Below are 24,643 nucleotides of genomic sequence, written 5' to 3'. Positions count from 1 at the left end.
AGGGAATGGAGATTGATAAAGTGCATTATGCATTATCGCCTGTAAATATGGGTCGTATGATGGCGCCGGATAATTATAATCCATTGAGGCTGCCGAATATGAAGTATCATATCCAGTCGCTTCTGGATATGTAGGGATGGAGTTATCAAAACCCAAAGGTGGTTGTTGAGCAGATGTTTACGGAAGTGGCTCAACAAAAGGTTTAGTTTTAGAGGTTCCACTCATTTGTGGGTCCTCTAGGATAGTGGGATAAGTTGGAGGCAATGGTGGAAGCGAACCCGACCATTATCCCGCACGTACTGGCATACGTGCACCACGAGGTTTCCTCGGTTGTGGTGGTGGTTGCGGTTGCTCCGTGGGCTCCATTGGCTCGTCCTATTGTGGAGGCGGCGGCGTTTGTGGAGGTTGATAAGGAGGTGTGTAAACAAAAGTAAATTGGTTAAAGTATCGGTCCCATTCATCAGGACCCTGGTATGGAGATCCTGCATAGGATGTAGTATCACTTGAGAGTTCTATAGGATGCATGTGAGATCCTGATCCCGGCATTTCCAGGTCAGAGTCGTCATCTGGTTGGTTTTGTTGGCTTTGTTGATTTTGGCTAATAGGTGGTGTGTTAATATACTGGTTAGGGTCAAATGAGTCATGAAAAGAATGTGAGTGAGAATGGTGAGATTGGTGTGAGTGGTATGAGTGAGATGAATGATGTGATATAGAGTGTCTCGCAGACTACGACGAGTGTGACTTGCTTGAGTACTGCGGGTGGTCCAAGCTATGGGATTGAGAGGGTACGTGTCCAGATGGTCCTCCCCTCATTGGACCTTTTCCTCCTCCTCTGATTCTTGGCAGCATATTACCTTTTAAATATAAAAAACAATAGAAATAACTTAATATAGATATGAGTAATCCTAGGTCAATGCAGACTCAGAAAGTCTAAGGATTATGTTATTGTGATATTTGAGATTAAACACAAAAGGCTAGTGTTTGATTCACTCAAATGTTGACTCTGATACCAACCTGTCACACCCTGATTTCCCGCTCGGCCCGAACTTGGGTAAATGACAAATTGATATAGATAATCACAAATAATACAGCTGAAATCTTGGGAATATAAATTATTACAAATTACAAGTGTCCGAATGTTCAAAAATAATATGCAGACGGAAGTTTATAAAAGATCCACAGGCGGATCGAAATAACAAAATGATTATGTAACAGACTACTAGGCTTCAATGCATGGAGTTGCAAATTATGTACTTTGCAACCTACGCTTAGACTTTTGAAGACACGTCAGTTTACACTGGTAAATACTCTTAACTATTTTCCCTATACGGGATTGGGATACGGTAAATTATTACCACTTGGTCAGGTATGGGATCAAATGACGGATTGTGTCTAAAAATCTACATAACCTGTTTTAATTCGTTTCACTTCATAACTTAAACATTGGGGTGGGGGGGGGTAATGCGACCGTGTCCTGGATATCATCGGCTCATTTAATTGCAAATGGCCACGATATAAGCACGGGGTGTAGGCATACACCCGACAGATGCTAATATTATAATAAAACCTTTTCCTTACCCTTTATGGGGATACTCTTTCATGGGTTGTAGTGGCGTGTCGGTTAATCATGTTTTTGGTGTTTAGTACCGGGCCCGATATGTATTGACAAACATGTAAAACTGAATACAAGATATATATTTTATCCCAAGTTATTTATGAAAATACATATGCCATTGTGTGCATAAAATGATTTTGAAATATGTGTCAGTTATTTGTATTTATCAGTGTAAACTGACGTATCTTCAAAAGACTAAGCGCAGGTTGGAAAGTAGGTAATTAGGCTGGAAGCTGCCCGCTAAATGCTTAAGTGGAATTTGCAACTCCATGCATTGAAGCCTAGTAGTCTGTTACATAATCTTTTTTTATTTCGATCCACATGTGGATCTTTTATATACTTCCGTCTGTATATCATTTTGGAACATTCGGACACTTGTAATTTGTAATAATTTATATTCCTAAGACTTCTGCTGTGTTATTTGTGATTATCTATATCAATTTGTCATCTACCCCAAGTCCGCGCCCACCGGGAAATCAGGGTGTGAGTGATAGGTAGCTTCTTAGTAGAGAAGCCATCAATAATAGGTTGAAGGGGAACATTCTCCAAGTCCCTAGCAGTTCGAACATGTTCGGTACGCTAAACTATGGATGGACCACCCCCAGGAATCTCTCTTTGTTCAATCTCCACACCAGATGGATCATCTAGAAGAATATAATCCAAAGCACTCATCTCTGTAAAACAAACAAAGGCAAAAATAAGAAAAATTTGAACAATGTATAAGGACACGTGGAACATAAAAGTACATACCCTTCCGATCAACACAAAAGATTGGTTCAAAATCAGAATCAACCCAATCTTGACTAATATCCAAAACCACAAGAAGCTCCTCCGGATAAGCCCTTAGCTTTGTACGAGAAGCATGAAGTTTGAGGAGCAACCCATGCTCAAATTCATGGACCTCCGGCTCTTTTTCAGTTAAACCCAGAGAAAATTTACGAGGGACAACAGTAAAAGGAAGTAACTGATTGGAAATGAAACAGAACTGGTTTTTCCAAGCATACGTATGACCGACAATGGTAGAAAGAAGGGCAGCCTAACACTGAGTTTTCTCAATGGTGTACCAGTCCTCATTCCGGGCAAGATGGAGAAAATGACAGAACATCAACAAAGAGGGCTCATAACTCAATGCACGACAAAGGATTTCAAAATGCATTATACGTGCAACACCAATAGGGGCCAACTGACCAAGAGAAAGACGATAATATTTCAACACTTCCAAAAAGAAGTTTGTAAAAGGGTACCGCAAATTTGGTTGATCGAGAATACAGGTATATAATACCAAAAACCCTTCTGAATATTGATTAGTAGTCATTTCCCTTGGAACATCAGTCTCAAGGGAAGGATCAATGCCATGATCCAAACAGAACTTATCAATTTCTAATCTAGTAAGTTTCGAAAATTGGGCGAGCATATCATTCTTATTAGAACCCATTTTGAAAAGTAAAGAAAGAAAGAGGCAACTTACCAAGTTTATAAAGAAGGATCACCGGAAAATCCCACCAAAAAAACTGTCGGATCAATGGAAGAATTCGAGAGAAAAAGGAAGAATGAAGGAAATGAACGGTTATAAGGAAGTCATAAGTCTCAAAAATTCATATCCCCAACAAAACGGACAGGTGGAGGGTGGGGATGTAACTGCCAACAGATGGGAGGCTAGGGCAACCAAGAGCTCCCATGCGGGGTTGTCACATCAATCACCTCCGGGCGCCTGGATACACAAGTAGGCAAGTAGGCCTTAAGAAAAGGAGCACATGATGAAATAATAAAAACTTATAATAAAGGGCCAAGGGTAGACTAATACCTCCCGACGGGAAGCCCATGGTCACAGAATAAAAGCCTCATGCTTCTAGTTCCTTCGTTTGATGATTTGAAACTCTTTTCTTTTTTAGAAAATACTTACACAATATTAAACACCGCAACAAAGAAGCACCAAGCAAGGCAATTAATGACTTTTAAGAAAAGAAAAGGTAGAAGATAAAAACCCCTAGACTTAGAGTCATAAGCACCAATATTTACAACACCGATACTCATGACTGGGGGCTGATAATGTAGGTACTTGGAGATCCCAGTCAGCAAAACCAAGGTTAATAGCAATCGCAAGTAAACAATAAAGAATACTAAACATAAACTGAAAGTAAGAAGCTGAAAGTCGGAAGCTGGAAGCTCCCGACGAGAAGCTGATGCACCAACAACTGGTGACAGGGAGCTAAAGTTACTGTACAACCTTGGAACGTGAACTCAGCATGTCAAAGTGATTAGACTTCTCCCTAAAACACATAAAGGTGTCTTTGAGACACACAAACCTGAATCTTACCTAAAGAGGCAAGGCTAACCCTGCAAGTAACGTCAAGGGAGGATAAGCTTACCAAGACTAGAAGTTACCAGCTGGCACAAGGCTCTCTTGGGCTGAGCAATCTGTGTATAAAAGGAGAGTCTTGTTCAGCCCAAAGTAAGTCCACTTCTCACATTCTCACTCTAAACTCTTATCCTTTCATTTCGCTAAGACTCTTAAGAACAGTCCGTTGATTTTCATGCCGGAGTCTAAACGCGGGAAGTCACCTCTCGCGTTAAGACTAACGGTGTTCTTTGATTGCAGATTCCGACCAAGGAGCTACCTTTTGAAGTTGATTTTGGACCCCACCCCCACTACCATACTTTTGTTGCTTTAAATGAAATGGCATACACATTTTTCGGGTATCAATGTGACATCCTAAACTTTTGTGGGTCCCATCTTAGTTTCCTTATACAAGTATCCACAGTCACATAAGACCTTGAAAATCATCAAATGTTCACTGAATCTATATCACTCAACTATCAAATACATAAATAGAACATAAAAAATGAGTATAAATGAGTACCAGATATATATATATATATATATATATATATATATATATATATATATATATATATATATATATATATATATATATATAAGTAAATGAGATGATTTGGGTCATATATCATGTGATGGTGGAGCAATTTTCTTATGTGGCATCCTATAGTTGAGTAAAGGGTGATTTCAAAATAGATATGTTGTCAACCTACCTTCAAAAGTTGCATCTCCAAGGGCAATATCGGACATTCCATCGGCAATGGCATTATTTTGAAGATATTGCAAATGGTAAATATGTAAATAGAAGTTTGAGGATTGATGATATCTTAAACAAGATTGAAAACCGATCGAACCGTACTCAAAAAGACGGTTTTGCTGATATTTTTGGCCGGTGATACATTTTTGTATACCATTTGGGAAGAAGAAAAATGCATTCTGACAGCAGTAGCAAAAAAGATAAGAGAAGTCAACAGTAGCAAAAAATGAGAAGAGAAGAAGATGGTGAGATAATTAAGAAGTGTTTGACTTCAAACATAGTTTAAGTGAGACATACAAGTAACTGAATCTTTCTGACAAGTTACACGTTTGTAATGTAAACGAGAAGATCTTGAAAGGCAAAGTTGTGTCGGTCAACAATATCATGGAGGAGATCAAAAAGAGAGCTTCTTGTGAATGGTGAAATGGTCTAGATTGGTGGGCCTCACAATCAAGAATTGGAGAAATTTGAGGGAGGGTTTCAATTTTGATGTATTTGTTTGTGTTGTTGTTTTTGTTCGTCTGCAGCCTTCACAGTTGCTTGCTGTGTTGGTTTTGTTGACTCTATAGTTGTGGCTTATGTTTTATAAAGACCTCTTTTGCCGACCAAAAAAATATTATTATCATATGTTATAGTTATTGCCCCATTGGGACATCTTTGTTAATTGGGAAAACAATTCACCTGAGTACCCGACCTTAATTGATGTCTATATTTCATGATGGGTACCAGATGATAATTTCCATTTACATTTTTTTTGCTAGAAGATTGTTTGTCATACTTGAAATGAAATCTGGTGCCAGATGACGAAGATTACTTGAAAGAATATTTATGTCTTGCAAAGGTTTTACATGGAAGATTGAAACTTGAGCCTTCATCTTGTAACGAAAATGTGAATTGCAGTGGAAATGTTCATCGACCTATGCCATTCTCACATTTAACAGGATTTAGGTAACTTCTTTTTTTCATATATTTACAAATTTAAACCTACATTTTAGTCAATTTATGTGCATTTGTTGTGCTCTTTGATAACCGCATCGTCAATTTGTTTATTGTGATTTAGTCTCTGTTTGGTATTTCTAATATATATGTTACTGAATTACCTTTTAAAAACAACTTAAAAGGATATATTTATGATGCGAATATCAGAGCTGGAAAGTTGAAAGGCATAAGATTATTGGTTGCTTATTTTATTACATTGGTTTATATACATGAGGGTGTAAGGAGTGGTTAAACACCTTAGAGTGGCAAACCAAAAAAAAACAACCAATTAGAGTGCGCCACGTCAATAAGTGAAAAATGTTTAAACTTTGTTGAAAAGTGTTGGCAATGGTTTAGACACTTGCTGAAGTGGTAAACTTAAAAGAAAAGGTGTGATTGTTTGAGATTGCAATGGACCCCACCCCACACTACCCTCTCTCTCTCATACCCTCCCTTCACCGCACGGTAAGCCCTCACCGATTCAGCAAACAAACCGCATCGGCAAAGGGTAGGCGGCGGTGTTTGCCGCACGGCAACCGCCTTTGCCGAACCCTTTGTCGCACCCACACCGGACACCCTGATATATGTTGGATTCTGAAGGGGTATGGTCCCAAAAAGTCGCGCAGACCTTCATGCATGTCGCGCGCAGGACCATACTCCTTATTCCTCAAATTGCTTACTGCCAACCTCGCGCGGGTTATGTCATCATATATGGATCTCGCGCGAGGTCTAAACAAGAGAAAACCACATTCAACACTTAGCATTCTGAAAAAGAGCCTCCAACCACCCATACCCTACGCGGGCTAGTTCCGTGTTCTAAAAAAGAGCTCCACGATCGTCTGACGTGCAGGAGATAGAAAGTACTTAAGGACGCCTACGTAGCACCAATCACAGGGCAGAGACACCTGCCCCATGATCTCCACTTACCTGCTGATGGCAGAGGGACAACAAGGCCGACAACAGTGACATGTGGCTCTAATCACGGTGCGCCAGCACCGGAGAACTTCTAGAAGCCACTAACGGTCGACACCAGTGAGACAAGGGGCATATCCGCTATGTTGTCGCCTTCCGGCCCAAGGCCCATCAGCCCACATCCTCTTACACCTCTCCGGCTATAAATAGAGACCTTAGTTCACAGGTTAAACATTCTATTCCCTTCACTCTCACTCTTAATACACATTTATCTACTCAAAACAGTCGCTTATTCTCATGCCAGAATCTGGTTAAGAGGGAAACCCCCATATTCCCCTCTTAACGAGCTAACGGTGTTCTATTTTGCAGGATTAGCGGATCATTAAGAAGATCAGAAAGTGATAAGAAGATTAACCCTTATGGTAGAAACATAAACCAAACTAATTGACCTAAAATTAGTTCCGTGTTTCTTCATTGGCGCCCACCGGTTTTTTTGCAAATCACTTTCATCTTCTTTTATTGAGTTTTCTAAGTCGATTTTCCTTCGATCATGGCTGGTCAAGGAATCGTTCCTGATTTTGGTTTTGGAACAAACTCTAATGTAGTGTTGGGGGAGGACAATCAAAACGTCCTAGCCCAACATATAGAAGAAATCAGTGAAATCGAAGTAACCAACACTGGGGGACCCCGCGCGAGCATCACTCGCATCACTCAGACGGTAACCCCAGGAAACAATGGTGCTGGAACTTCAAATCCAGCTCCACCTCAGAACATTTCGGCGCTATTAGGGCTACCTGAAAGCGAAACTCCAGCCTCTTGGTACGCCAAGCAAATTGCTACCATCAATGCTGCGTATCAATCTTTGAGCGCACAACAAGCAGTCTTACAAGCAGAACCATCTTTGGTTACACCCCCAGGTCCGAGTCAGGGGGCGCGCCAGATACCCCCACAGCAAAACATCCAAGGAAGAGCTAACAGACCTCCCCCCACGAGAAGGCCGAGCATGCATGACACGCGCGACACACGGGGAGAGATAGAAAGCTATTATGACTATCCGTCAAATGTGCAAAGAGGCCCAATTCAGACCCGGCTTGGGGCGCGCAACTTGAATAATGAGTGGGATGACACAGACCCAAACGATCCAACTTGGCAAGATGATGAAGGGTCCTTAGTCTTCAACCGCTTAAAGAAGAACCATGAATACTACAAGCCAAGGCAGCACGTCGGATACAGTGAAGAGGCAGAGCGAGACTTCCGCCTCGCCTATCGACCAGGTGAAGCTGCAGAACATTCAAAGTTCATCCCAAAGATCGCTCTAGCGCCGCTATCAAGAGAAAAATTGCCTCCAATAGTTGGAAAGTTTAATGGGCTGACTGATCCTGATGATCACGTTAGAGTTTTCACAAGCGTTGGTTACATGGGAGGATGGAATATGCCTATGTGGTGCCATTTTTTTATCCAAACTTTTACTGGGGCTACTCGCGCCTGGTCTGACAACCTCCCTCCAGGAAAGATCAAGTCGTGGGTTGATTTCAGAACACAGTTTGTGAATCACTTCAGTCAGCAAAGACGTTACCAGCGCGACACAGCTGAGGTAACAGACATTTGGCGCATAGAGAACAAAGGTTTAGAAGATTTCATCACTCGCTTTAATAAGGAGTGTTTGGAAATCGGTGGTGTAAGCGAATAGCTCATGTGCGCTCACTTCAAGAAATCCATTCGCTGTGATAGCCTCATCAGGACTATCACGGGAAAAGATGGAATGCCCAAGGAATGGGATAAGCTCAAGGAAGCTGCGAAGATAGTCGCGCAAACTGAGGAGTCATTGGCCAGTCACAAGAACTCTTACACTGAAGATAGATTTTCCAAAGGAAGCTCGCGCGATAACAACAGGCGCAACAAAGGCAAAAACCCTGGATGGAAAGCCAGCCATTCCAGCGGTTATGACGAGCGACCTCGATACAGAGAAGACGCGCGAGACACTATTGATCGAATTGGTTATCGAAAGGCAGTCAGGAACGAGAATCAAGAAAAACACTGGACTCCGCTCATAAAGACACCAAAAGAGGTGCTCATGACGAAGAACCATGATTTTAAGGCTCCCAGGCCTATGACGAACATGAAGGGGCAGGACCCCAACCTGTACTGTGACTTCCACAAGGATACAGGTCATCTGACAGATGACTGTATCAGCTTAAGGTAAGAAATCAAAAAAACATTGAAAAGTGGAAAGCTAAGCCATCTGGTAAAGAACATGCGCAAAGAGACACGTCAGATTCAGCGCAACAATGATGGAAGAGAGAAAAAGGTTAGACGCTTGGAAACACACATGGTCAACGGACCAAGATATAGCTCAAGAGATAAAGGCAAGCGACCTTTCGAACCAGCATGGCAAGAGCAACAGGTCATCTTCCCGTTAGTACGCGGGGGTCCACGCGCCACGTGCCCCGTCGTCATTACCGGTATTGTTGGGCCATTACGAAACATAATACGTATTCATTGATCTGGGAAGTACAGCGAATATCATCTATGAGCATGCTTTAATCATTTTGATGATGAAGATAAAGCGAGACTTGAGTCAGTCGACTACCCTCTGTCAGAGTTCTGCAACGAAATGGTCTTCCCACTTGGCCAAATCAGCTTCCCCGTCAAGCTGTCTGACGGAAAACATTCAAGAACAACAATTGTCAACTTCATGGTGATGCCTGTCAAATCAAGGCATGATGTTTTGATCGGGAGAGAAACCCAAGGAGAGTTGAACATGGTAACCTCCACACCCCACTCAGCCATCGGGTTTCCAACTGAGATGGGTGTGGCGATCACATATGCAAAAAAGGAGGTAATGTCGACAGAGGATGCGCGCCCAACCAAAGCGGCGAAAGTTTCAACAACTGAACCGGAGAAGTGGGTCTTAAATCGCAAATACCTAGAGCAAACGATGACAATAGGCCACGCGATCTCACCAAACATCAGGACGCACCACAAACAACTTTTGTTCAGGAATATGGACATTTTTGCCTGGACTCCGGCAGACATGACCGGTGTCCCGCGCGACGTTACCGAGCATTTTCTGAACACTTATCCCTCCGTTGAACCAAAAGTACAAAGAAAAGGCGCAGTCTAGTGGCGGATAAGACCAAGGCAATGAATGAGCAACTCTGTGAGCTGTTAAAAGCATGAATCTTAAGAGAGGTGCGCTATCAGAGTTGGGTTGCAAATCCCGTGATAGTGGAGAAGTCGAATGGAGGATGGAGAATGTGTGTCGATTATACCGATCTCAACAAGGCATGCCCTAAAGACTGCTACTCTTTGCCTAAGATCGACAAAAAGATAGACTCTCTCGCACCATACAGATGGAAATGTTTTCTGGACTGCTACAAAGGTTATCATCAAGTCCAGATGAAGCTGGAGGATGAAGACAAGACAACTTTTTGAACCGACCTCGGAAGCTTCTGTTACACAAAGATGTCGTTCGGTCTCAAAAACGCTGGCGCAACATACCAGCGCCTGATGGACAAAATCTTTGCGGAAGATATTGGGAAGCATATCGAGGTGTACATCGATGATCTGGTGATTAAAAGTCCTGAGGAGGACCAAATGTTAAAAGATATCGAGAAAACGTTCAACTCGTTGAGAAGCGTGAATATGAAACTGAATCCAGCCAAATGTTCCTTTGGTATGGAAGAAGGCAAATTCTTGGGCTTCGTGGTCACAAATGGCGGCTTTAAAGTTAACCCAGAAAAAGTTCAAGCCATAGAGCGAATGCCGTCACCTCGAACAATCAAAGAAATGCAACGATTGGTCGGTCGTCTAGCCGCGCTTAATCGATTTCTATCAAACCATGCGGCAAAGTCATACCCTTTTATCAGCACTCTGCGCAACTGCGTAAAAAATCAAGAATTCAAATGGACGCCAGAGGCAGAAACCGCATTTCAACAGATGAAAGAATGTTTGATAAAGCTCCCTACTCTGACCGCGCCATTTGAGAAGGAACCACTCATCCTGTACTTGTCCTCTTCGGACAAGGCGGTTGGGTCGGTATTATTGGTGGAGAGAGATGGAGTGCAGACTCCAATATATTACGTGAGTAGGGTGCTTACCGATCCAGAAACGAGATATTCAACAATGGAAAAGTTGGTACTTGCGCTGCTACACGCCTCTAGAAGGCTGCGCAGATACTTTACAGGGCACGTGATCACAGTACTAACCAACTTTCACATCGGCACAATATTGCAAAAACCAGAGACGTCTGGGCGGTAAGCAAAGTAAGCGATCGAGCTGGGGGGCCACAACATCTTGTACAGGCCGTGCCCAGCCATCAAGGGTCAAGTTCTAGCGGACTTCGTCACAGAAGTCCCAGTGGATAAAATCAAGGATTGTGAGATTGTTGAGACTCCCGTGAAAGACACGTCCAATGAGTTATGGTTGCTGTACACTGATGGGGCCTCAAACGAAGATGGCGCAGGAGCTGGATTGTGCCTTGTGAGCCCTAAGAAACATGAATTTACATACGCCATCAAGTTGGATTTCAAGAATACCAACAACGAGGCGGAATACGAGGCATTCTTGGTAGGCTTGCGCCTCGCCGAAAAGATGGGAGCTCAAAATCTGCGAGCGCATGTTGATTCACTCTTGATCGCCAGCCAAATCAGCGGACTATACGTTGCAAAGGGCGAAGTTATGGCTTTGTACTTAGATCAAGCAAAAGAGTTGCTTCAACAATTCAAGTCCTACAAGGTAGTGCATATTAATCGCTCAGAGAACAAACCAGTAGACGCCTTGAGCAAGCTCGCGTCAACTTCTTTTCAGCATCTCGCCAAAGATGTAAGAATCAAAGTATTAAAAAACCCGTCGGTTCTGCTGCATCAAGTGAATGTGATAGAGATAGGGCAATCATCTTGGATGACCCCTATAATCCAGTATTTGCAAGATGGAATACTCCCTGAGAGCAAAGCAGAGGCAAGGAAAATTCAGAACAAGGCCTTGCATTATGAGATGAATGGCGATATCTTGTACCGAAAATCCTTCTTAGGGCCACTCTGCGTGGACCCCCAAGATGCGAATTACTTGGTTAGGGAGATTCATGAAGGAATCTATGGCATCCATGTCACACCCCAACCGATGGCGGAATCATCGGGGCGCGGCACTGAGCGAAACAGATTGTTCAGAAGTTTCCACAACAACTATCATACAATTCAGTTATATAACACGTCCCATACCGTGCACCAAACAATAACAAGTTATCATAGAAATCAACCAAACAATATGGGAACTGTTCCGACAACTCATGTTCTTAATTATTACAGACCGAAAGTAAATATTGTTTTAAGACTTCTAGACTGCTAACTATAGATCTTACTGACTACAGGTGCCAGTGCAAGATCTACAGATAATTATGGCCCTGGATCAGGTACGTGGACACTGTCCTAAGGCCACGAACTCCTAGAAGCTTATTATTGCCTCGCTTCCCTAGCACACTAGTAGCTTAAACACCTGTCACATACGTTAAAATAACAGTCAATACATATAATGTAAAGGTGAGTACACAAGTTTGATATAGCATATAAAGTTCGAATAGTTTACGCATAACCAAGCACGTACACAAGGGCAAACGATGTATGTAAATTATCAACATGGGACCATCGATACCAACGACTTCGAGTTGACTGTCCGAGACAGTTCGCAATACATGATTACCACCGTAATCCATGCAAGTAATTGTCCTTAGCAACCCCCGTGTGAACGGGTGCTGAGTCCAAACTATAGTACTACGTTGCTAAAGCAGGCAGATAGCACTCCACGTGTAAACATAATAAACAGCAATCATTTAGACAAGTAATACATGCAAGTAGGTTAGCGTTCAAATAGTTTGTTTTGATTGTGATTTTGATAGTTTACGTATGTAACACCCAAAAGTGCTGAAAGCAAAAAGGGATCGAGTATACTCACAGTGGTTGGTTGTGGATTGAAGGGAGCACTGAGAATAGGTTAGCCTGAATAGTTTGATAACACAATGATGAGTAACGCGGAAAAAGTAAACAATGTACTTGGATCGAATAGGCCATTCGATCGGACAGCAGTTCGATCGAGTGGGCTGTTCGATTGGTTTGAAAGTCCGTTCGAACATCCATTCGATCGGCTGGCTGGCTCGATCGGCTGGTTCCTTCAAGTGGATTGTTTCTTCCTTTGATGTGAAGGATGTGTTTGTGTACGATGGTTTGTACTACCTTTCAAGTTGGCCGATCGAACAGCTGTTCGATCGGTTAGCCCAACCGATCGGTTAGCATTGTATTGTTTTCAAATATGTCACTCGATCGGCTGGCATGCTCGATCGGGTGACATTCCAATGTTTCAAAAGTCTAAGTGTTTGAAGTATAGTATCTCATGATTCGAGCAGTAATGATTACAATCGAGTGGCGTAGTCGATCGAACCGTACCTCGTCAATACTACACTTTTGGTGAGTTGGTGGGTCTAAGTGCTAGTCGATCGGTTAGCCTAACCGATCGGCTGGCATAGTCGTTCGGTTGGGCTGTTCGATCGAACAGCCTAGCCGTTCGGCCAGCTTCTCGATTTGGTTAACCTATCACTTAACACTTGTTTCTTCCCGTGAATTGTTGATGTTTTAGAGATATTTTGACTACGAGTTGAACCACCAAGCTGAAGTCCCTACTTAGTCTACTGACTCGAGCAGGAATCACCCAAACTCGGTCAGAGACGGTTTGGAACCCAAGTTTAACGTTTAACCCGAAATCGGTATATCTCTCGGTAGAACCCGAATCTTGAACCATGTGTTTGTTTAGATTGATTTGTAAATCGGTTCAAGCTCGTTTTCACCGGTTTGAGTGTAGAAGAGTTGAAAGATAGATGAAAACCCATCTTCCAATCCTTTTCCACCGTGAAATGTTAAGATCTTTGGAAGATTTTGGGTTATTTATGTGGAAATCGGTTAGATCTAGCTTATTCATGGTTGAATGAAGTCAAGAACATGAAGCTCCTGGTGAACACCAAGAACACCATGATGACATCACTCAAGAACACCTAGATCTTGGTGATTTCATGGATGAAATCCAAGTTTTGAAAGATAGAAAGGAGGAGAATCGATTAATGAACAAAAACGTACAAGGATTAGAACGAAATACTTACCGGTTTGAGAGAAATCTGAGATTTAGTGAGAAGAAGAGGCTGGTCGGTCAGAGCTTTTCCAAAAGTGGAAAGCTTGATAAGGACAGCCCTATTTATAGGCTTCCAAAAGAGGAAAGGGTCTGCTGATCGAACAGCATCCCTGATCGAGCACCTGTCCGATCGAACAGCCTGTTCGATCGGCTAGCCTGTTCGATCAGGCTGCCCTGTTCGATCGGCTTGCCTGGTTTTTGAGTGTTTCGCGATGATCTTCGATATTTCGAGTTCGATGAACGATGATTTGAGGATGATAGAATTCCTAATCAAATTACTTTTAGTTCCAACTACTATATCTACATACAAGCATCCTTACAACCATTTCGGGTTCGATTTCCATTGAGTTTGACTCACCTTTGAGTCTCGATTGATTTGATTGATTCACCACACACTTTAACATAAAAGTAAACATGCACAAGTAACACGTAAGGCACACGCACACGTATAAAAGTACTAAAATCCCCACACTTGAGTTCAATGATTGATTCGATTCACCTTGGTTATTGATTGACTAGCTTTATTGCATTGTTACTTCCTACCATTCACAGTCGGTCGTTGATTCACAGTTCGATTATCGGTCGATTAGTTTGATTATACAACACTTACTCCAAATAATACGAAAATCAAAATGAAACTAAAATGAAATTAATCTTTATAAATCTTTAATTCCAATAACAGTCAACACTTGACTTTGACTTTGACTTTGGAAAACACGGGGTGTTACAGTCTCCCCTCCTTTAGGGAATTTCGTCCCGAAATTAGGCCGAGAACCGTACATCGCCGTGTGATTTTACCAATTTGATGCTTCAGATCTATCTGAATAACTGCGGGTACTTGGCCTTCATGTCACTTTCGAGTTCCCAAGTGAACTCCGCGCCTCGTTTGCCTTCCCATCGTACTTTTACAATAGGAATGCGGGAGCGTCTGAGTTGCTTGGTCTGTCGGTCCATGATTTCGACAGGCTTTTCCACGAAGTGTAGTGTCTCATTGACCTGAAGATCGTCGAGTGGTATTATTGCGTCGTGGTCGGCTACGCATTTCCGAAGGTTTGAAATATGGAAAGTCGGGTGGACATTGCTGAGTTCCTCCGGTAATTCGAGTTTGTAGGCAACTTTACCGATCCTTTCCAGAATCTTAAAAGGTCCAACAAATCGAGGAGCAAGTTTCCCTCTTTTGCCGAATCGGACTACTCCCTTCCAAGGTGATACCTTTAGGAGCACGTAGTCGCCAACTGCAAATTCGCGGGGCCTGCGTCGTTTATCGGCGTACATCTTTTGTCTGTCCCGGGCCTTCACCAAATTTTCCCTTATCTGGTGGATCTTGTCAGTCGTTTCTTGCAGAATCTCGGGCCCAGTTAATTGTGAATGACCGACCTCGTGCCATACAATAGGCGAGCGACATCTCCTACCATACAAGGCTTCGAAAGGTGCCATTTCGATGCTGGAGTGATAGCTATTATTGTACGAAAATTCGACCAATGGCAGGTGTTTGCTCCAACTACCACCAAAATCGATAACACACGCACGGAGCATGTCTTCAATAGTACGTATCGTTCTTTCAGTCTGCCCGTCGGTTTGCGGGTGGAATGCGGTACTCAAATTCAGCGCCGTACCTAGAGCTGCTTGAAAAGTTTCCCACAATCTCGATGTAAACCGAGCATCGCGATCCGAAATGATGTCTCGAGGCGTACCATGATTCTTAATGATCTCGTCGGTGTAGATTTGGGCTAGCTTGGCCACCTTGTAGTCTTCTCGTATTGGCAAAAAGTGGGCTGATTTGGTTAGACGGTCGACTATAACCCAAATACTGTCGTGACCTGATGGCGTGGTCGGAAGCTTAGTTATGAAATCCATGGCTATGCTTTCCCACTTCCATACGGGTATCGGCGGTTGTTCGAGTAAGCCTGAAGGTCTTTGGTGTTCAGCCTTTACTCTTGCACAAGTTAAACAGCTACCAACATATAGAGCAATATCCCTTTTCATCCCAGGCCACCAGTACTTGTAGCGAAGGTCCTGGTACATTTTGTCCGCACCGGGATGAATGGAATATCGGGATTTGTGGGCTTCGTTCATGATGATCTTTCGTAAACCTGTCCTCCTCGGAACCCAGATTCGGTCCAGATAGTAGAATATCCCGTTGGCTTTGCTCACAAGTTGAGTTCCATCGTGATAGATTCGTTCTTTCTTCAACGTACGCTCGTTGAAGCAAGCGTGTTGTGCTTCGCGGATGAGAGCTTCGAGGTTATACTGAGCCTGGATGTTTCGGACACCTATCACGTAATTCTTTCTGCTGAGGGCGTCTGCAACTACATTCGCCTTGCCTGGGTGATAACGGATCTCACAGTCGTAGTCGTTGAGAAGTTCTACCCATCGGCGTTGACGCATATTGAGTTCTCTCTGATTAAAGATATGTTGTAGGCTCTTGTGATCGGTGAAGATCGTACACCTTGTACCATACAGGTAGTGTCGCCAAATCTTTAAGGCAAAGACAACCGCACCTAGCTCGAGGTCATGGGTTGTATAGTTCTTCTCGTGGATTTTGAGCTGTCGAGACGCGTAAGCTATAACCTTGTCTCGTTGCATGAGAACACAGCCAAGTCCAAGGTTTGAAGCATCACAATAGACAACGAAGTCGTCGCTTCCGTCCGGCAGTGTAAGAACTGGTGCATGGCACAGCATGTGTTTGAGGGTTTGGAAAGCAGTCTCCTGCGCGGTTCCCCACACAAAAGGCTTGTCTTTATGAGTAAGGGAGGTAAGCGGTACAGCAATCTTTGAGAATCCTTCGATGAATCGTCGATAGTAACCAGCTAATCCGAGAAAAGAGCGAACTTCTGACGGATTCTTTGGCGTAACCCATCCCTTGACTGCCTCAATCTTTGCAGGATCAACGTGTATACCCCGACTATTCATAATGTGACCCAGAAATTGAACCTCCTCCAACCAGAACTCACACTTGAAGAATTTGGCGTAGAGTTGGTTTCCCTGAAGCAACTCGAGAACCAATCGCAAATGCTGCGCATGTTCGGCCCTCGATCTGGAATAGATCAGGACATCGTCGATGAATACAATGACAAAACGGTCTAAGAACGGTTTACACACGCGATTCATCAGATCCATAAAGACCGCGGGTGCGTTGGTCAAACCAAAAGGCATGACAACAAATTCGTAGTGGCCGTATCGAGTTCGGAAAGCGGTTTTGGGTATGTCTTCCTCTTGAATCCGCAACTGATGGTAGCCTGATCGTAGATCAATCTTGGAGAAACACTGAGCACCTTGTAGTTGGTCAAACAGATCATCGATTCTTGGTAGGGGGTATCGGTTCTTGATGGTCAGCTTGTTCAATTCCCGGTAATCGATGCACATCCGGAACGACCCGTCCTTCTTTTTGACGAAAAGGACTGGTGCGCCCCATGGAGAAGTGCTCGGGCGAATGAAGCCTTTTTCAAGTAACTCTTGGAGTTGGTTTGAGAGTTCTCGCATCTCAGATGGAGCGAGTCGATACGGAGCTTTGGCTACTGGGTTGGCTCCTGGAATAAGGTCGATTCGAAAGTCGATATCACGGCTTGGAGGTAATCCAGGAAGATCATCAGGGAATACCTGGGGAAATTCTCGGACAACGGGGACATCCTTGACTTCAACTTTCTTTTTCTTGTCCGTCTCTGCTACAACAATGTTGGCCAAGAAGGCTCGATATTCCTTGCGGAGATATTTGCGAGCTTGAAGACAGGACATGAGCTTGAGATCTTTTGCAGTAGTTTCACCATAAACACATAGAATATCACCACTGGCTAGCACAAAACGAATCATCTTATCAGCACACACAACTTCAGCATGGTTTTCACGAAGAAAGTCCATGCCTACTATGACATCGAAACTTCCGAGCTGCATTGGAATGAGATTAATCGGAAATATATGATTGTTGAGCTCGAGAGTACAATCACGGAGCACAGAATTGACAACAATGGTTCTTCCGGTAGCGATTTCTACTTCGAAGGGTGTCGAAAGATAAGAACGCTTACGTCTAAGAAGCTTCTCAAATTCAAAGGACACAAAGCAGTTATCGGCTCCAGTATCAAACAAACATGATGCATATATACCATTCACGAGGAACGTACCATTGACCACGTTGTTGTCAGCTTGAGCCTGACGTGCATTGATGTTGAAGGTTCTGGCGTGAGCTGCTTGCTGTTGAGGCTGTTGTTGTTGTTGCTGGGGTTGTTGAGCTTCTTGTTTCACTACCCTGTTCGGGCACCGGTTTGCGAAGTGGTTAGGGTCACCACATGCAAAGCAGGTCCGAACATTGTTTGCCGGGGCCTGTGCAGCTTGAGGAGCTTGAGGAGCTGGGAGTAGAGCCTGGTTGACAGCGGCTTGAGCTTGAGCTTGACGGGGACCATAGCGGCAACTCGCAGTGAAATGCCCGTAGACGTTGCAGTGGGTACAGAATCGGCAGGCCACACCCACCGGGTGATGATAAGAACATGTAGCACAGAGTGGGTGGGGGCCGGTGTACGCACGCTTTGCTGGCGGCGCATTGATCACTGGCGCTGAACGCTGTGGCGGTTGCTGCTGGGCTGATACAGACTGTAGTGGAGCAGCAGTGGTTGCGGCAGCGCAACTCTTGTTCTTCTTTCTTCTTCTTGAAGGCTTGGAGGCTTGGGCAGTGGTGTTATCGGTTGATGCTGCGGTGACTTGATGCAGAGACTTGGTTTGTTTATCCCAGAAACCAGCCTTCACCCGCTTGTCGTTAATCTCAGCGGCGAGTAGGTAGGTTTCCTCGATCGTTGCGGGCTTGGAGGCGTGAACAAAATCTGCGACACAATCCGGGAGAGCACGGATGTATTTCTTGATGGTCATGTCAGAAGTCTTGACCTGGTCGGGACATATGATACTCAATTGCTTGAAACGGGCGGTAAGACCAGCATTGTCCCCCTCCTTTTTCTTGATACCCCAGAACTCATCCTCCAACTTTTGGCGTTCGTGGGGAGGACAGAACTCGTCCATCATGATCGCTTTCAATTCCTTCCACGTCAGCTCGTATGCAGCGTCGTTCCCGCGCTTGTTCCTTTCTGCGGTCCACCAGTCTAAAGCTCGTGACTGGAAGACACCAGTAGCATTGAGAGTACGGAGGTGATCTGGGCATCCGCTTTGACGAAGGGTGACTTCTACCGAGTCAAACCAATGAAACAGAGCCGTAGGGCCATCTTCACCGGTAAACTCTTTTGGCCCACATGCCTTGAATTGTTTGAAGCTAAAAGTAGCTTTGTTGGGATCTTTGGGCGTGAGGGTTCGGGATTCCTCAGATGACTTGCTTGCGTTCTCGAACACATCACTGACGGCTTTTGCCAGGGTCTTAGAGATGATAGCAGCCAGACGTCGATCTCTTTTCTCCTGGCGGGTAAGACGTGAGCGTGATCTAGGTTGTCCAGATGACGACATGGTCTGCAATAGACATCGTCACAGGCTCAACACAACGAATTCGAGTCTCACACGTTCTTAGATCTCTAAAGCTTAGAATCACGTCGCATCTCTCGTCACGTAACACATATAATCACATAAGCACATAATCATAGAGGCACTTAAGCACAGAAGCAATTAGGGCACATAAGCAATTAAGCAAGTAGGGCACTTAATTTCCTAAACACGTACGCATTTTTATCACAGAGGCGGTCAGAAAACAGAGACCTATAATCCACAAGTCGAGTGTCGTTCGTTTTGCGTATCGGATAGCATCACATTGTATCGTCTAACTTAGTCGTATAGCGTAGCATAGCACACTGGTTTCGTTTAGATCACATCAACAGGGATTTGAATCGAGATAGGATAGCAACAAAGGTCACGCAGATTGATAACAAATGGAGTAACCAACAAATTTTAAAACACGTAAACAGGTAAATCATATAAAATCAACAAAGCAACACTCTCAAAATCGGAAAATGGATTGTCTGCGGCTACTAGACTTTGACTAACCATGGCAATTTAACTATTCACAGTTGACTTGTCGTCACTTTCGACTCTAGGGGACATGTTTCTGCCTCGATTCTTGGGCATTACGCATGCGTATCCTAGGCCATACTCGTGAGTTCAGGTCGTTGGAGTCCGTCAATTGCCTTGGCGAGATGAAATAAAATCGGAATAACTGCCAAGGTTAGGGTTTCACCCCTAGCTCAGCAATTTCTTCCTTGTTTTAAGAAAATTTAGAGGAAACTTTTCATCAAATTACGGGTTTCAGCCCTAATTTGGTATAATTCTCCCCCGTTTGTTGATGGAAATTTGCACAAAGTAATTGGCAAAAATTTGTAATTTAGGCAGGAATTTGCGGGTTTCACTCCTAATCCCGTCCAAATTACAAAATTTGGCTCGGAGTTCGGATGTAATGATAGAATAGAAGGAAACAACATAAAATAAGCACATAAACTTGGTCTCTTGGTTCCTAACTATAGTCTAGGTCTCTAAGACAGCGATCCGGACTAGATCGTGTCTAACCTAATTCCCTATAGTTATGGCTCTGATACCAATCTGTCACACCCCAACCGATGGCGGAATCATCGGGGCGCGGCACTGAGCGAAACAGATTGTTCAGAAGTTTCCACAACAACTATCATACAATTCAGTTATATAACACGTCCCATACCGTGCACCAAACAATAACAAGTTATCATAGAAATCAACCAAACAATATGGGAACTGTTCCGACAACTCATGTTCTTAATTATTACAGACCGAAAGTAAATATTGTTTTAAGACTTCTAGACTGCTAACTATAGATCTTACTGACTACAGGTGCCAGTGCAAGATCTACAGATAATTATGGCCCTGGATCAGGTACGTGGACACTGTCCTAAGGCCACGAACTCCTAGAAGCTTATTATTGCCTCGCTTCCCTAGCACACTAGTAGCTTAAACACCTGTCACATACGTTAAAATAACAGTCAATACATATAATGTAAAGGTGAGTACACAAGTTTGATATAGCATATAAAGTTCGAATAGTTTACGCATAACCAAGCACGTACACAAGGGCAAACGATGTATGTAAATTATCAACATGGGACCATCGATACCAACGACTTCGAGTTGACTGTCCGAGACAGTTCGCAATACATGATTACCACCGTAATCCATGCAAGTAATTGTCCTTAGCAACCCCCGTGTGAACGGGTGCTGAGTCCAAACTATAGTACTACGTTGCTAAAGCAGGCAGATAGCACTCCACGTGTAAACATAATAAACAGCAATCATTTAGACAAGTAATACATGCAAGTAGGTTAGCGTTCAAATAGTTTGTTTTGATTGTGATTTTGATAGTTTACGTATGTAACACCCAAAAGTGCTGAAAGCAAAAAGGGATCGAGTATACTCACAGTGGTTGGTTGTGGATTGAAGGGAGCACTGAGAATAGGTTAGCCTGAATAGTTTGATAACACAATGATGAGTAACGCGGAAAAAGTAAACAATGTACTTGGATCGAATAGGCCATTCGATCGGACAGCAGTTCGATCGAGTGGGCTGTTCGATTGGTTTGAAAGTCCGTTCGAACATCCATTCGATCGGCTGGCTGGCTCGATCGGCTGGTTCCTTCAAGTGGATTGTTTCTTCCTTTGATGTGAAGGATGTGTTTGTGTACGATGGTTTGTACTACCTTTCAAGTTGGCCGATCGAACAGCTGTTCGATCGGTTAGCCCAACCGATCGGTTAGCATTGCATTGTTTTCAAATATGTCACTCGATCGGCTGGCATGCTCGATCGGGTGACATTCCAATGTTTCAAAAGTCTAAGTGTTTGAAGTATAGTATCTCATGATTCGAGCAGTAATGATTACAATCGAGTGGCGTAGTCGATCGAACCGTACCTCGTCAATACTACACTTTTGGTGAGTTGGTGGGTCTAAGTGCTAGTCGATCGGTTAGCCTAACCGATCGGCTGGCATAGTCGTTCGGTTGGGCTGTTCGATCGAACAGCCTAGCCGTTCGGCCAGCTTCTCGATTTGGTTAACCTATCACTTAACACTTGTTTCTTCCCGTGAATTGTTGATGTTTTAGAGATATTTTGACTACGAGTTGAACCACCAAGCTGAAGTCCCTACTTAGTCTACTGACTCGAGCAGGAATCACCCAAACTCGGTCAGAGACGGTTTGGAACCCAAGTTTAACGTTTAACCCGAAATCGGTATATCTCTCGGTAGAACCCGAATCTTGAACCATGTGTTTGTTTAGATTGATTTGTAAATCGGTTCAAGCTCGTTTTCACCGGTTTGAGTGTAGAAGAGTTGAAAGATAGATGAAAACCCATCTTCCAATCCTTTTCCACCGTGAAATGTTAAGATCTTTGGAAGATTTTGGGTTATTTATGTGGAAATCGGTTAGATCTAGCTTATTCATGGTTGAATGAAGTCAAGAACATGAAGCTCCTGGTGAACACCAAGAACACCATGATGACATCACTCAAGAACACCTAGATCTTGGTGATTTCATGGATGAAATCCAAGTTTTGAAAGATAGAAAGGAGGAGAATCGATTAATGAACAAAAACGTACAAGGATTAGAACGAAATACTTACCGGTTTGAGAGAAATCTGAGATTTAGTGAGAAGAAGAGGCTGGTCGGTCAGAGCTTTTCCAAAAGTGGAAAGCTTGATAAGGACAGCCCTATTTATAGGCTTCCAAAAGAGGAAAGGGTCTGCTGATCGAACAGCATCCCTGATCGAGCAGCTGTCCGATCGAACAGCCTGTTCGATCGGCTAGCCTGTTCGATCAGGTTGCCCTGTTCGATCGGCTTGCCTGGTTTTTGAGTGTTTCGCGATGATCTTCGATATTTCGAGTTCGATGAACGATGATTTGAGGATGATAGAATTCCTAATCAAATTACTTTTAGTTCCAACTACTATATCTACATACAAGCATCCTTACAACCATTTCGGGTTCGATTTCCATTGAGTTTGACTCACCTTTGAGTCTCGATTGATTTGATTGATTCACCACACACTTTAACATAAAAGTAAACATGCACAAGTAACACGTAAGGCACACGCACACGTATAAAAGTACTAAAATCCCCACACTTGAGTTCAATGATTGATTCGATTCACCTTGGTTATTGATTGACTAGCTTTATTGCATTGTTACTTCCTACCATTCACAGTCGGTCGTTGATTCACAGTTCGATTATCGGTCGATTAGTTTGATTATACAACACTTACTCCAAATAATACGAAAATCAAAATGAAACTAAAATGAAATTAATCTTTATAAATCTTTAATTCCAATAACAGTCAACACTTGACTTTGACTTTGACTTTGGAAAACACGGGGTGTTACAATCCATGCATGCCCGCGCATGGTTGTTGCGAAGATTATGAACACTGGTTACTATTGGCCAGGGATGCACGTTGACGCTCTAAAGGAGCTGCGCAAATGCGACTCCTCTCAAAGGCACTCCCCAAAAACCCTGCGCCCGAAAAACGATCTTATCCCTGTATCCACTGCCTGGCCTTTTCAGCAGTGGGGGATCGATATGGTGGGCCCTTTCCCCGAAGCTCCTGGTGCCGTCAAGTTCATAATCGTGGCTGTCGATTACTTTACTAAATGGGTGGAGGCCAAAGCTCTCGCCTCAACTACTGCAATGATGGTACGCAAGTTTATTTGGGAACACATCATCTGCAGGTTCGGTCTCCCACTCAAGATTGTAACCGACAATGGCACCAACTTTGCGTCTGACGACCTCCAGAAGTGGATGAAAGAGATGAAAATCGAACACACCTTCTCCTCCGTTGCGCACCCTCAAGGAAACGGGCAGGTTGAAAGTGTAAACAAAAGTATTGTCGATGGGATAAAAGCCCGACTGGGCACAAAGAGAAGAGGATGGGTAGATGAGCTCCCAAGCATCCTGTGGGCTCATCGAACCATTCCGAAAACAAGTACTGGCAAAACTCCTTTTAGTCTAGTCTATGGCTCGGAGGCCATTACAAAGTTTGCTAATATAAATAGACGAAACATAACTTACTCTCTATTTTTCCTGCTGTATCTTGATAACCATGTTTTCCTGCGAAGAAGTCATAGAGTTGCCTTTTATGTTTTCGCCCTCTTGCTTGGGCCCTCCTCACCCTGAGTTATCTGCTTTATTTCTTTGCGCACTTTTTGAAGCAAATGTGTGAGTTCGCCGCTCTTAAGGGCTTTTTCTATTTCTGTGCGTAAAGAAATGAAGTTGTTGGTGGTATGACCACTGTCCTTGTGATACTCACAGTATTGGGCAGGGTCTTGTCCACGCTTGTTTTTCATGGGGATTGGAGGTTTGAATTGGTAGTCTTCAGTACATAAAACTTCCGCCGGGGTCTTAGTTAAGGGAGTCCACTGTCTCTCCCTATTCTCCTGCTTGGTCTCCCTCTGCGCGGTAAGTTTGTTGATCGTTGCTCGAGCATCTTCAAACGAATGATTTCCCGAGCCAGAATCACGCCATGATTTCCTAAACTTCCTCCTGCCAGTGGAGCTTAAGTCCGCGGGTCTATTATGTGGTGGCGGCGGCTTATTTGTGGTAAGGTTCTTTTCAGTTTGAGCGTAAACCTTTGCCGCTGCCATTACCTTCTCCCAGCTTTTCGGGAGGCCTTCTGTTCCGGATAAGACCTTAATCATGTCATCGCATCTAACCGCGTATTTGAATTGAGCGCGAATTAGTTGCTCATGAACATCGCCTATCTCCAGTACCTCTTTGTTGTATCTAGTGATAAAGTCCTCCAGATTTTCGTCATCGTGAGGCCAAATGTTCATTACATCAGATGTATAGTGAATAGAACGCCGTTGTTGGCTAAAATGTGTCAGAAATTTCTCGCGCAGATCTTTCCATGACGTGATTTTTCCAATTGGTAAGTTATCGAA

General features: G+C 43.6%; 1 protein-coding gene across 1 annotated transcript; it reads left to right on the top strand.

The window, feature by feature from the left end:
* The first annotated feature begins 10,065 nt into the window (after positions 1-10,065).
* Positions 10,066-23,830, top strand: LOC110926798. Its single transcript, XM_035982170.1, has 4 exons — positions 10,066-10,856; positions 10,905-11,698; positions 23,152-23,636; positions 23,822-23,830. The coding sequence occupies exons 1-4, from the start codon at positions 10,066-10,068 to the stop codon at positions 23,828-23,830; spliced, it is 2,079 nt and encodes a 692-aa protein (XP_035838063.1).
* Positions 23,831-24,643: the final 813 nt, after the last annotated feature.

This window comes from Helianthus annuus, chromosome 2 (genome assembly GCF_002127325.2).
Source record: "Helianthus annuus cultivar XRQ/B chromosome 2, HanXRQr2.0-SUNRISE, whole genome shotgun sequence".
NCBI classification, from domain to species: Eukaryota; Viridiplantae; Streptophyta; class Magnoliopsida; order Asterales; family Asteraceae; genus Helianthus; species Helianthus annuus.
This window is presented reverse-complemented; position numbering and strand designations above follow the sequence as displayed.